This window comes from Mustelus asterias, chromosome 15 (genome assembly GCF_964213995.1).
Source record: "Mustelus asterias chromosome 15, sMusAst1.hap1.1, whole genome shotgun sequence".
Taxonomy (NCBI): Eukaryota; Metazoa; Chordata; class Chondrichthyes; order Carcharhiniformes; family Triakidae; genus Mustelus; species Mustelus asterias.
The window spans coordinates 59526562-59540468 of NC_135815.1; the positions used below are offsets into that span (position 1 = coordinate 59526562).

Genomic DNA, 13907 nt, shown 5'->3' on the forward strand with positions numbered 1-13907 from the left:
CATTTAAATTTGTCCTATCAAAATGAATCACCTCGCATTTGTCAGGGTTAAACTCCATTTGCCATTTGTTCCTAACCTTAATGTTTACACAAAAGAGGAACTGAAAGCACTTAGCTGCTTTGAAGTTGCCTGTAGCTCTTGTGATCACAGCTGCAGGTAACTTCAAAAGAAATGGGGATTTTTCCAGGATTTTTCCACTCCCACTCTCAGCAGGTATCCCTGGTAAGCCGGATCAGAAAATATCACGAGATGAAAAAAATCCGATTCACGGCAGCAGGAAAACAGGATTCTGTCTTCCGTTTGGGACTTAAATAGTGGATCATGTTTCCTGAGGCGCAATGTCAGGAACACCATTTGAATGTATTTAAATGTCATGAGTACTTATTATAAAGTCTGCTTGCCAGTATCATCCCCCGCATTGGATCAAGAGGTAATGTCGGTGTCTACTTGAGCTGACACGTTTCAACTGGATATAAGTGATGTGCAGCTGGCAACCTGCTTCTTAGGCAGTCTCTTGTAGTTGAGAATGACTTGCTTTCACACTAAAAATGATTCTCAGGTGCCTGAGGAGTCTAGTGCGTGATCTATAATCTGTCACAGATGGAACAGGTGGTGGTTGGAGGAGCGGGTGGATGGAGTGTCTGGTTTGCCACACGCTCTTTTCGCTGTCAACATTTGGCTTCAGCTTGCTCTCGGCAATGCAACTCGATGTTCAGCTCCTTCCCGGGTACTTTTCCTCCACTTAATGGTGAAGCCAAAGCCATGGAGGCGGCATCTTTCCAGAAGGTGTAACCATCATCTTGTTCCTTGAGCTGATTTTCCCCTGCCCACGGTCTCTCTCAAGGTGAAGATACCTGAGCTCCCTGACAATGATAATGTTACAGTTTGTTGCTTTTGGGGTTGCCCATGACTTTCCAGATCCTTAACTTCATTTTAAGGGATGGAGGATATCTGTGCGTGAGTTATTTAGTTATTTATTATCCATTGTATGGGCCTCAGACGTACAAGCACATGAACTTCTACTGTCCTCCTTTCACCTTCCCACAGGACCTCTCTCCCTGGAGTTCAGTGCATTGGCAGGACCATTAGCTCATGGGGGTGGCACTGGTCTCTTGCTGTTAATGGCCACGTTTCTTTTCTCTCTCTTAATGGCTTCTCTCCTCTCGCTGAGAATGGCCCCATTGCTCCTCACTCACTCATCTAGATGGTGGTTACTGCATCTGGGTCCTCTTTTCATCTGGCTACCAGCACTTCATTCATAACTTTGAGGTTTGTTCACCTACCTTTCATCGCAGAGTGCTGTTGGCACTTTAACTCAGTGCCAGCCTTTGCAGACAGCACCACATAAGAGGGGGTATCATGGGCAAGGATCTATACACCAGAGCAGTGGTATGGCGGGGATGCTGTGAAAGGGGCTGCAGGGCTAGACCTCCATTGTGGGAGGGGCAATAATGGCAGAGGTACTACTCTGAAACACGACAAGGTGGGGTTCGGGGGGGGGAGGCGGCAAGGCGTACTCTGCACCTCTATGGGAGGAATCTTTTACAAAGGGATGTAAGTGAGTTGGAGCCAGAATGGTGTGAAAAAGGGCTTCATTTTACATTTTGCTGACCTTGCAAAAATTCGCCCCCTCCCAATTCAGGTGGGTGAAGGTCCAGGGTCAGTAGCGCCCAGAATGTTATGCATAGGTAGTCTTCGTAGCATCATGCACCTCGGTCCTTGAGGATGTCTGGCATTATAGTGGGCCGCAGATAGCGCACTCAGTCAGGGAAACCACCTGCAGCCTACAGATGGGGAAAAGATAGTGTCAGGGTATTGGAGGGTTCTGGGGAGAGGTATGCTTTGTCTAACTGGGCAGAAGGCTACAAGTTTGGGGGGGGGGGGGGTAGAAAAATGTGATCCACACTGGCATATTGTTCTATCAAGCTCCTCCAGGCTGATGGAAGGGATATTTATAGTTACACACAGAGGGTTTAAGCTGGTCTGGGAGTGAGAGCTCAGGCACCACCATCTTCTAACCAGAAGTGAAAGTGCAGCACAAAGTTCAAATGGGATGAGGGTCCTGAGGGCCAATTGGAGGACCAGTGCTCTGCATGGAAGGCTGATTGATGGGGCACTCAACTGAATAGTATTTTGCCGAATCAAGGAAGATACACACCCCTTTGAGTGGCAATGCTGCAAGTCAGTAGAGTTAGGCACCGAGGCATGTTCAGGCGAGACGAATCACCATTCCTGGAACGAATGAAATTCCTTGGGCAGGGTGCTTCATGGTGGCAGAGGGGGCCTGCCATTGGCCGGCAGCGGGATCTTCTGGTCCTGCCACAGTCGGGCTTCCCATTGTTTGCACCCCGGTGCCAGGGAACCTGTGGCAGGATTCATCATCGGTGGGACTGGAAGATCCCACTGGTGTGAATGGTTGGAAAATTCCAACTCCTGTATTAACTCCTTGTTCGTAGTGCTGAAATCCTCCAGAGCCATAGAAAAGTGCGAGACAATTGGACAAGCTGGAACTGCAGCATAGATATTGGGACTCCGAATACAGTTGCGGGCAGCTGACCAGACAAGAAGCTCCAGCCCCTCATCAAATAATCCCACATGCTCAGTAAAGATTTGCCCAAATGTCTTTTCCAAAGTGTCTAGTTAGCCAGTGCTGAAAATGCCGATTTTCACACCCACCGTGTGAAAATCCCGTCCTTACTACATATCCTTTCGTAAGTTTCAATGACAAGTCTCTCCATGACATACCACCATAGGGCAGCTTCAGAAACTTCCTGAACTGTTCATTTAACAGCCCTGGTCTGGTTGTTACGTGTTGTTGTCTAGCTGATGAGTTAATAACAGTCAGCAGTGTTAAGCAGCATTTATTTATATCACAAAATCCACCTCCAGATTCTTTTCTTCAAGTAATAGGGTAAGCAGGAATTTACACTAAGTTCTCCAACTAGTTTTAATAAGATCGAAGATCAAGTTGTCTAAAATGTTAACTCCATTTAATTTCTCAAAGTTTAATATCTATACATTTAATCCAACATTATAATTACTTAATCATGAGGTAGTATACTATAAAACATTGGCCATTATGTTGTAGGATACCAAGTGATTATATTTCAATTGCTGTGGCCACCAGTTTGTCTTTTGGTTGCTCCAATATTGGTAATCATGCTATTTATTAATAAATGAAAGGCATGAAGAAGTGAAATACTTCATTGTGAATTAGGAATGAGTTTTTCGAGTATTTGAATGTCAGCACTTAGCATTGTAATGAATCTGTGGATATTTTGATTTGGGTCCAAAATTTTCATCATTAAAGAACATCTTGATTCGATATGGGTTCCACTGTATTTAGCTCTCTGTACCATGCAGCATTACCCTGGCCAAAGTAAATAAAGTGATCTGCTCACAGATGTAGCCAGTCTTATATTTTACTCAGCCACCAGATGGTGCCTGAGAGTAATCAAGATTAACCAAGTCCTCTAATTTTCCTTCTATCTCTGACATAAAGGCTTTGCTTATACTTGTTACCTTGATTGCCATTAGGCTTGCAGATGAACCCCACATACTAACACTTTGATAAAGTATACTAAAATAAACCAAAGAGCATTAAACTAGCATCATATATTTAATGGTTAATGGTAAAAATTTATTTTGAAAGGCACAATTGTCATGTACGTTATGTGGCATAAAGTCATTTGCTTTTAATGATATTTTGTATGCATTTATGCAACAACAATTATTTTACTTTATTTCCACTTTTCCAGTGATTCCGAAAGTAAAACAAATATCATTAAAGTGATACGTTCAATTCTGAGAGAGAATGTTCGTCGCCATATGACAAAGTCGGAAGGAGCACTTGAGAAACTGAATAAAGAATATATGATTCCTGTAAGAAACAGGGTACCATCCTCTGCCAAAATTGGTAAGAAAACATACAAAATATTTCCTGCATTAGCAAATCTTGTACCAATGCCTAGCCAATATTTTGACTGTCATGGAAATTAAATTAAATTTAGAATTAAAAGCTCACTCATGAAATGCATTTTCTTTGATCAATACTTGGGATTAAAATTTCCCTTGTATCTGCTGCACAGTATAATTAATGGGCTGTTACATTCACTTAATTTATGTTCTTTAAAACATCTTAATTCCAGATTTTCTTCAGAGATTCTTCCTATCCTATTTATTCTATTCTATGTCAATTTATCTCAATGGCAGATCTCTGCTCTTTTCAAACAAGAGATTGAGCTTGGGATCTTCCTGGTTTATACTGTTCAATAAAACATGGTATATAACATGAAACACTGGAAGAATCTCACATGAAGGCTAAGACATGTACATAGTCTTAAAACCAAGTCTTGACCTCAACCCTACCTCTAGTTTGTATCAAATTATACTTATTATTTCTAGTTTTTTAAAAAATAGTGACAATAGCTTCATTTAATATTTTGGTTTGTTCTTTACTTCAGCATCAACTAGAGCTTCAAAGTTGTTCAAGCAGTCTTCATCTTATTGGAGTCAGGACTCTGGGAGACGTAATGCCATTGATTCTGATGAATGTAGCTTGAGCAGTGGAACACAAAGCAGTGGCTGTCATACCTCAGAGAGTGGACTAGAGCCTAGTAGTCTTTCATATCCAAAGCAAGAACATAGTGGTGCAGAGGAGCAACGGGAAGCTGGCGTAAAGGAATCAGACATTTTGAGTGATGATGAAGATTACTGCAAGTCCAAGAAAGAGACTTTGACAGATGAAATTGAAGTACAATTTGAAAAAATGCATATTGAAGTTGATAAAGCTGATGTGGAGGAGGCACCAAATAAACAATTGGATACAGAAGAGGTGGAACAAATAGATGACCATCCCAGGCTTGTGCGAGGTCACTTCTGTCCAATCAAACGAAAAGCTACCAGTACAAAGAAGAAAAAAGGGAATCTGTTAGCCATGCATGAGCACAACCGATCTCTGGATAGTCAATCTGATGGTCCAAATGTTGACTTGAATTCTGTGTTGGAGAGAGAGTTTAGTGTCCAGAGCCTAACTTCTGTAGTTAATGAAGACTGCTTCTACGAAAACATTGAAAGTAATGGGGAGCCTTAGCTTCGAAGTCTCAAATGAGTGCTGCTCCTTGCAAAATGATCAGGAATTGAAGTTAGCTTATTGTTTGTCTTTATTTTAAGTATCCAAGTTATACTGTTCTGGTCAATTGTTTTTGGTTTCGAAAGTAAAGATCGCAGAAGCTTTATAAAGGAAAGTAATGTTTAGTTTGCCTTACTGCTGTCTGCACTAAGACCACAGTTAGCCTCAAAAATGTAGATTTTTAATACTTGTTTTCGTTAAAGAAAATAATAAGCATATTCATCAATTATTTATTGTCTGTTGAGGACAATAAAATTGTTTAGTTTCTATAATTCACTAGTTTTGTATTGGATTTGCAAATAAGGCAGGTATTGAACACCAAAAGTAAGTAATATTTTCAAGAAAGGTTAAATTGCTTATTCTAATAGGCTGTAAATCTTCATTTTATTTATAGATGGAAAATATTGGTTTACATTACAGCACCAAGATAATGATTAGATGGAATTTGTGACATTGTGTCCAGTTTTTAAATTTTAGAATGCTAAGTATGGCACTGTTTTCTTTTCTTTTCAGTTTGCCAAGGTAAACCTCTGATGGCCTGACACAAAGAGCTCTACTTATTTAACACTGCCTTTAGCACTACAGGCTTTGGTAGAGGCTGCAGTATTGCACATGCCTCTTAATGCTAACATTTAGATGTCTTTTTTCCTTTGTACATAAATGTTGGAGGTTGTGTATATTGTAATTTTATGAAAACTGCATTGTAATATTGGTTTTAATTGGTTATATTTTGTATTCTGTTGAATGACTACTTGACATCAAATATGCTAAAAAGTGTTCTGATGTGGAATAAAAATGCACATTGTATTCAAGAAATTCTGTGTTGTTCTGTGTATTGATGACCCTAATTGTTAATTCAAAGTCAGTGTATGTTGTATCATGTATGACAAGCCTAAGTCCAAAGGAACCTTTATGAAGATTCTAACTTCGGTCAGCTACTGAACTAGGAACTTTTCTAAGCCAATTCCTACCTCAGACTGTAAAGCTCCAATATTCTCTGGAATAGTAGGATACAAGTTTGTCTAGGTTTCCCAAATGCCCTTTATAATTTTGCTTGTGCTAATCTGGGAAATGGACAAATGAAATCAAGTGATTCGCTCAGGGATAAGATCAGAGGTCACATGACACCAGGTTATAGTCCCAACAGGTTTATTTGAAATCACAAGCTTTCAGAGTGCTACTTCTTTATCCAGTGAACCCCTCTGACAAAGGAGCAGCGCTCAAAGCTTTTGATTTCAAATAAACCTGTTGGACTATAACCTGGTGTTGTGTAACCTCTCATCTTGTCCACCCAGTCCAACACCAACATCATGTGCCTCAGGGATAAACTCCAAGTTGCTCCTCTGTCCCTTTTAGCTGCAATGGCTAATGAGCATGAGAGGCAAGTGTAAAATTAGTTTTTTTATATAAAAAAATCTAAATGACAACTTGCAGCTTCGAAGTCATAAAACATCAAAATGTTGCTTCATGGAGGTATTATAAAACAAAATATGACTGAGCCACATAGAGATTTTAGCACAGATGACCAAAATTCTGGTCAAGAAAGTAGGTTTTAAGAACCATCTTGAGGAGAGGTAGAGGTTTTGGGAGGGAATGCTAGAGCTAAAGCTATAGGCAACTGAAGACACAGCCACCACAGATGGAGTGATTAAAATTAGCGTTGTGTGGGAGGCCAGATTAGAGGAGTGCAGATGTCTCTCGGGGTTATAGGGCTCGAAATTAGAGTGTTAATGGAGGGGCTAGGCCTCAGAGTGATTCGAAAATAATAATTAACATTTGAAATTGGCATTAACCAGGAGCCAGTGTAAGTCAGTGAGCATAAGTATGATTGGTGAAAAGCATTGGGTGCAAGTTGGGGCATTAACAGCAGAGTTTTGGAGTGAATATAAAAGGCCAGCGAGGAGTATGTTAGAATAGTCAGGTCTAGAGGTAACTAAAGATTTCAGCAGCAGAGGGGAAGAGACAAGTGGTATTACGGAGCCGGAAATAGGCAGTTTAATTACTGTCTGGATATCCAGTTCAAAGTTCATCTTGGGGTTGAATACGATACAAATTACATCCTGTATGACTGACAAAGGCAAACTATCCCTCATTATTCACTGTCTGCAGCCTTTGACACAAGTAATTATACAACCTTCTCCAAACTTTTCCATTGTTGTCCATCTGGATCACACTGCACTTTCATGGTTCCATTCTTATCTAATCGTAGTGTCACAATCATTGGCTCCTCTTCCATTCCCACACACTTATCTCTACTGTTCCCCAAGGATCTATTCTTGGCTACTTTTTTTTTCATATACCAGCTGCTCTTGGTGATATCATCCGAAAACCCATATGCTGATGACACCCAGCTCTACCTTACTCAGACTCCTCATCTGTCTCTGTCGTGTCCGACTGCTTATCTGATATCAGGTCCTAGATGACAAGAAATTTCCTCCAATGTTCACTCCAAAAGAGTGAAGCCATTGTCTTCAAACCCTACCAAAACTCAGCTCTCACCACCAATTCCATTCTTCTCCCTGGCAATTAAATTATTTCCTTCAATTTGGATGTCACAGGACCATAATTTAATGGAAGCTACATGATAATTCATCTATTTCATTCATTTATTCAACACATTCTTGGTATACTACACAAGTGTTTTAACAAATAAAGGACCCCTGAAAATTGAACACATTGTTGATTTCTCAGGGTGATGAACTGATGTTGCATATCAACTGTCCATTATGAAACTGTCCAATTTACATTAAAAATAATGATCCCTGAAGTAGACAACTGATCTGCAATACCAGTTTTACATCTGCATGATATTGAAAATCAACATCATTTTCTCTTGCCTTCCCATTATCAGAATGTGGCCATTGGAAAGCTTTACTTGAGAAGGTGCTGGAGAGCCTTTGCCTTGAACCACTATGTGGCAATTTCTGAATGGCTTGAGAACATTTATGAACCAGATGAGTTTTTATGACATTCTGACAACTTCAAGCTCATTTTACCAATACCAGCTTGCTGTTTCCAAATTTTTAAAACCCACCCTGTGGGATATGAAATAATGTTCTAAGCACTATTAATCTAGGGCTCGGGACTACTCATCCAGCAACTCCTGAACCCATCGTTCCTGCTTCTTTGACTATTTGGTACCATTCTTTTCCAGCCTAGTTATTTCCAGACCTTTTTACTGGAAATATATTTCCCGCTTACATTTTGGGAGATGTAATTTCATAGAATCCCTACAGTGCGAGGGGGCCACCATTCGGCCCATTGAGTCTGCACCGACAACATTCCCAATAGGCCCTATCCCCACAAACCCATGTATTTACCCTGCTAATCCCCCTGACACTGAGGGTCGATTTAGCATGGCCAATCCATCTAACCCATGCAGCTTTGGGGCGTGGGAGGAAACCCATGCAGACATGGGGAGAAAGTGCAAACTCCACACAGGTCTGAGACTGGAATTGAACCCAGGTCCCTGGTGTTTGAGGCAGCAGTGCCACCATTCCGCTCAGTTGTGTTTGTAAACATTCTAAAGGACTACATTAAAACGTTTGTAAATATTCTAAAGACTACATTAAAACTGGAGCAACAAGCAATTTTGCATTTGAAAACAGATTCCAATTCTCCTATGGAAATTAACTGTGTATTGGTCCAGTCAATATTATCTCTACAGAAACATGACTAGGATTGCACACTTATACCTGTTTAATTGACATGAGAATGTTTTTATTTGTTGCAATTTTTATTTAACTAATTCAATTAATTATCACCTTAAGAGCATTACAGAGATCAGTTATGTCAACTATTCATTGCCATTATGATGCAATCAGTGTGTAGAAGTGAACTTATGAGATAAGCTGCTGTAATTAAACTTGTTCTCTCCTAGATATCAGTCTAGGCATGGGAGTCCAACTGATCATAGACAGACTATCTGGCATAACCCAGACTCTTAGAAAGCACTTGAAGGTAAGTGGCCAACCACATTGTGGGTGGGATAGGCATAATCACAGATAAATCTCTACAAGAAAACTCCTCAACCTGTGTGGAAGTTATTGACTCCTAATTCAAGTGCATACTGTTATGTGATACCACTCTGGTAACATCTATTAATCTTTGTTGCTATTGCCCTCTGAATAAATCCCAAACAGTTGTCCCACACTTTGACCAATATGAACATATGAATTAGGATCAGGAGTAGGCCATTCATCCCCTTGTCTGCTTTGCTATTTGAAAAGATCATGATCTGATTGTAGCCTCAACTCTACTGTCTACTTCTGCTGCCCCATAACTTTTGACTCCATGGTCAATCAAGAATCTATCTAATTCAGCCTTAAAAATATTCAATGATCCTGCCTCCACTGCTTTCTGGGGAAGACAATTACACTGACCGTGGAGCCTTGGAGAGAAAAAAAAATCTCATCTCTGCGTTAAATGAGAGACCCCTTATTTTTTAAGTGGTGTCCCCTTGTTCTAATCTCTCCCAAAGGGGAAACATCCTCTCAGGATCCACCCTGTGAATTGCCCTCAGGATCCTTCCTGCTTCATTAAGGTCACCTCTCATTCTTTAAAACGCTAAAGGATAATGATCCAACATGTCCTCAGAATATAACCCCTCATCCCAGGAATCATTCGAGTGAACCAGCTCTGAAATGCTTCCAATACTATTATATCCTTTCTCAAGTAAGGAGATCAAAATTGTACAAGCACCCTAGACATAGTCTCACTTATATGTAAATGTAGCAAAACTTCCCTACTTTTATATTCCATTCCCCCTGCAATAAAGAACATTCATTTGCCATCCTAATCACTTGCTGTACCTGCATAGTAACTTTTTGTGATTCAAATACCAGTGTACCCAGATCCCTCTGTACGGCTAAGTTTTACAATAGTTCTCCATTTAAATAAACTGCTTTTCTAATCTTCCTGCTAAAGTTGAGTTCACATTTGAGTTCAGGTTTAGTCTTATCCAGTTTCCTAGGTTTACTAATTCTACTGGTTTTGGCCACAGCAGCCATGGGTTTAGTGTCCTCGCCCAAAGGGGCGGTCAGTGACTGTTTTTATCGTACAGGGGTGGCCCTGCCCCTATATACTCAACGATATCACTGCAAACTGCAGCCACTAGCTTTTTTGGATTTTGTCATTCATTTGTCTACCAAATTATAAATATTAACTGGTGACTACCATTGCCCCTTTCTGTCGTTTGGCCGCCTTCTGATCCACCCACCACCTATTGTGTAGCATGTGGGTTCCAACTATCCTTCTGCATTTTCTTAACTAATTTTGACTGTTATTCCACTATGAACTTTGTAATGGAGCTCTCGGCTCCCCAATCAAAGTCCGTAGCATTCTCTTCCTCCTTTCTATCACGCGTTATCCTGCCTGACTCTGTGTGGTTAGTCCTAAAATGCGGCATGACTCTTGTTAGCTTTGTGAAGGTACGGTATATACTCAGGAGTAAACTCTCCCTACGTGACTTCAACCAGGCGCAGGTCTGCCAATACAGCTTCACAGGAATGTTAGCCCACTTGCGCGACTTTGATTGCAATCTTATCGACCGAAAATCTCGCCTGTGCAGCTTCAACTAAACTGGCCTCATTTAATTGGTATGGCCTGGCCTATTTCTTGTGGCTTCAGCCCAATCAACATGCCTGCGCAGTCCTGTCCCCTGCCATGAGTTTTTCCCCACCCCCAGATTCTTTGATACTAGGCCAGATCATTTTCTGACAGGCTTACTGCACTAACTACAGGTGGCAGATAAAATATACTCACTCCTTTTGCACAGCCATTCTGACAATCCGATATGAGTATCTTGTTCGTGACGCCAACATTTCAGAACGATTGTTTATTAGCTAATGTGTTGGGAGAGCACCAACTCAGAGAAAGACCTCTGAAGCAGACTCTATCCGACTGGAAAGCTATGAGACATTTATACAGTGAAAATTACATAGGCAGTACAATTTTAAAAATTCAAACATTGCTTGATTTAGATTCACATTAAACAATTTACAGACACTACAAGGTAGGATATCTGTTTCGCCAAGAATTATCTGTCTTCCTAACCTCTTGTTTGCTACCAAGCTTGACCTTGCACTACCAGTTTTGTGGCAGTACAGAGGCATAGAAGCTAGTTGCTAAACCATAAGCAGTCTATGTTTTTTTGCCTGATTTTAGAATTTTACTTAAACTTTCTAACAGTTTTACGCAGATTCCTTAGTCCCTTTTGATGAGACATTTAACCCTTATAAAGATCTCTTAATAAACCATACTCGCTATGTACCCTAACAAATTGTTGTAATAAACCATATTCGTTATTTCCCTCTTACTGTCCCTGAATGGAAAATCCCAGCCTACATATTGAACTCTAGACTGAAGGTAATCTCTCACTATTGTACTAATGTTGGACACGATCTTAGCGGCTCGCCATGCCAATCAATCAGCATAGCAAACCAGGAAGATAGCATGGGAGGGCAAAAATCCTCTGACCCCTTTTTACCAGCGAGAACAGCTTCACACCCAGAAAGGGCGCAAAGCCTATTAGCATAAAAATGTCTAAATTTAAAAGCACTTACTTGCTTCAGCACAGCTGTTTCCGCTCCCTGGATGCTTCTGCCTTCGTTGGCATGATGTCACACCGGTGACACTGGAGGCCATTGGAGACCAGGCGCCATGGCTATGTCAGAGGGACCAGAGGCCATTGAAGCCCCCGGGTGGTAGGGAGCATGGTCGGGCGGTGTCAGCCTGGCAGTACACACCTAAACCGTGGCAGTGCCCACATGGCACCATAAGTGCAAGGGGAGCTCTACAAGGGGTATGGTGGTGTAAGGGGAGTGGTCGTGCGGGGGGAGGGGTGGGGTGTGCAGGGGACTCATCAGAACTGTCCTGATGCCCTAATGCCAGCAACCCGTGTTGTTGTTGGGGGTTGGGTAGCAATGCCACTGATGACAGGGGAGTCCGGTGTCCATTGGGGGGGGTCTCCCAGTGCACTAGCAATCGGGGCATCCTGCGCAATGGCACCTGAATGCTCTGAAACTGGCTTCCCCAGTGTACTTAGGTCCCCTCCTTGGTGCAAATAAAGTGCTGGAAGATTGCAGTGCTGAGCCCATCCAAAAGACCAGTGTGGAACACTCCCATTTTCACACTGTTATGACACTTAGAGAATTTATTTGGAAAGATTCCACCCATAATCTTTATTTAACAGAGCCATCCCACTACCTTTTCCTAGCTTCCTTTCTTTCCAAAATGTCAAGTACCCTTGAATATTCAGGTCCCGGCAAGGGTTGCCTTGCAGCCATGTTCTGTAATGGATATTGAGTCAGCAAGTCAGATAGGTTTATTACTATTTAAGTTGACAATTCATCTGTTTGTTAAGAGTGATGTGGGCATTCAGATATAAAGCCTTTATTTCTGTCTTTATATTATTTGGAAACTCTGCTATCATTTTATATATCCCTGTCACACTCAGATTGTCATTACCTGTATTGCTGCCTCTTGCCTTGCCCTTTATCCTGAAATTTACCAAATCTTCCCTCTCTTGTTTCCTACCCTCCACTAAAAATATTTAGTTTAAAGCTGTCTCTACTGCCCTGGTTATATATCTTACCAGAGCACTGGTCCCGGCACAGTCAGGTGAAAACCATCCCAACAGTAGAGCTTCTACATTCCCTAGTACTGGTGCCAGTATCCATGAACAGAAACCCACTTTTGCCACAGCAATTTTTAACTCTGTAATTTTATTTACTTTTGTCAATTTGTTCATGGCTCTGATAATCCTGAGATTCTACTTTTTAATTTAGGCCATAGCTGCTCATACTCCCTATGCAGCACCTCCTTCCTACTCCTATCTATGTCATTGGTACCCAAGTGGACTGTGACAACTGGATCCTCCCCCTCCCACTGCAAGTTCCTCTCTAGCCCCGAGCAGATGTCCCAAATCCTGGCACCAGACAGGCAATACAGCTAACTGGACTTCCACTCTCGGCTGTATAGAACTGTGTCTATCCCCCCTAATTACGCTATCTCCTACTACTATTACATTTTAATTACTCCGCCTTCCTGCACCAATGTCAGTTCGCTCATCCACCCTGCAGCTCCCACTCCCATCCATATAAACTGAAAGAATCTCAAACTTTTTGAACATTGTAAAGATTGAAGCCTGCCACTTTGACCCATACTTACCCCCCCTCACAGTCACATCCTCTTGTTGCTGATCATGAACCAAATCAGAAGACCCTATCCTAAGGGACTGCGTTCTGAAATAATTTTCCATCTAACTTATCCAATCCCTGATGAATCGCAGTGTCAGCAGCTCTGCCTCCAGTTCATTAACTTGGGGCCAAAGCTCTTCAATCTAATAATGCTTATTTCAGATGTTTGCCATGAATCATGCTAGCATCCAAGAGCTCCCATATACTGCAGCCGCAATACATCTCCTGCCCTGCCACCTTTGTTGCATTTTAATTAATTGATTATTTTCTTATTTTAATTTTAAATTAATGCACTTAGTCTTGTTTGTGCTTACATCCTTATTATTTCAATAATGTTCTACTTACCATTACTGATTGGATATGCAGTATTGACATTACCGCCGCGTGCTTCCGTAATAATTTACCACAGAGTTCACCTGAGAGTTTTCCCTCGTTTTGTGTCATGCCTACCATGACACAAAATCAACATCCTGGAAACAACTGTTCCAGTCCCTAAAGTGTTCCAGTCGCTTCCGTTTCAAATACACATTACTTTTCCCACGGAAAATAGAAAGTCTCAACTGAAGCATCTTACTGGA

At 41.3% G+C, this 13907-nt stretch overlaps 2 protein-coding genes across 7 annotated transcripts in view; one reads left to right on the forward strand and one right to left on the reverse strand.

The window, feature by feature from the left end:
* LOC144504529 (rho guanine nucleotide exchange factor TIAM2-like) overlaps positions 1 to 5941 on the forward strand; it is a 314348-nt gene extending 308407 nt beyond the window's left edge. For all 4 annotated transcript variants that reach the window (XM_078229959.1, XM_078229960.1, XM_078229962.1 and 1 more), the window contains 2 exons: positions 3759 to 3916; positions 4464 to 5941. In XM_078229959.1, the coding sequence (XP_078086085.1) occupies positions 3759 to 3916; positions 4464 to 5092 (787 nt within the window). In that variant the 3' untranslated portion in view covers positions 5093 to 5941. The remainder of the gene's footprint in view (positions 1 to 3758; positions 3917 to 4463) is intronic.
* The window catches only part of tfb1m (transcription factor B1, mitochondrial), a 99566-nt gene that overhangs the window by 42625 nt on the left and 43034 nt on the right, over positions 1 to 13907 (reverse strand). The window contains exon 9 of one of the 3 annotated variants that reach the window (XR_013499656.1): positions 10895 to 11040. The exons of 1 other annotated variant lie outside the window; for it this stretch is intronic. Coding sequence is in view for 1 of the 2 variants with exons in the window: in XM_078229966.1 (XP_078086092.1) it covers positions 4887 to 4898 (12 nt within the window). In the remaining variant the exon portion in view is untranslated. Of the gene's footprint in view, positions 1 to 4769; positions 4899 to 10894; positions 11041 to 13907 lie in introns of those variants that run through there. One more of the 3 variants, XM_078229966.1, reaches the window with a different exon arrangement.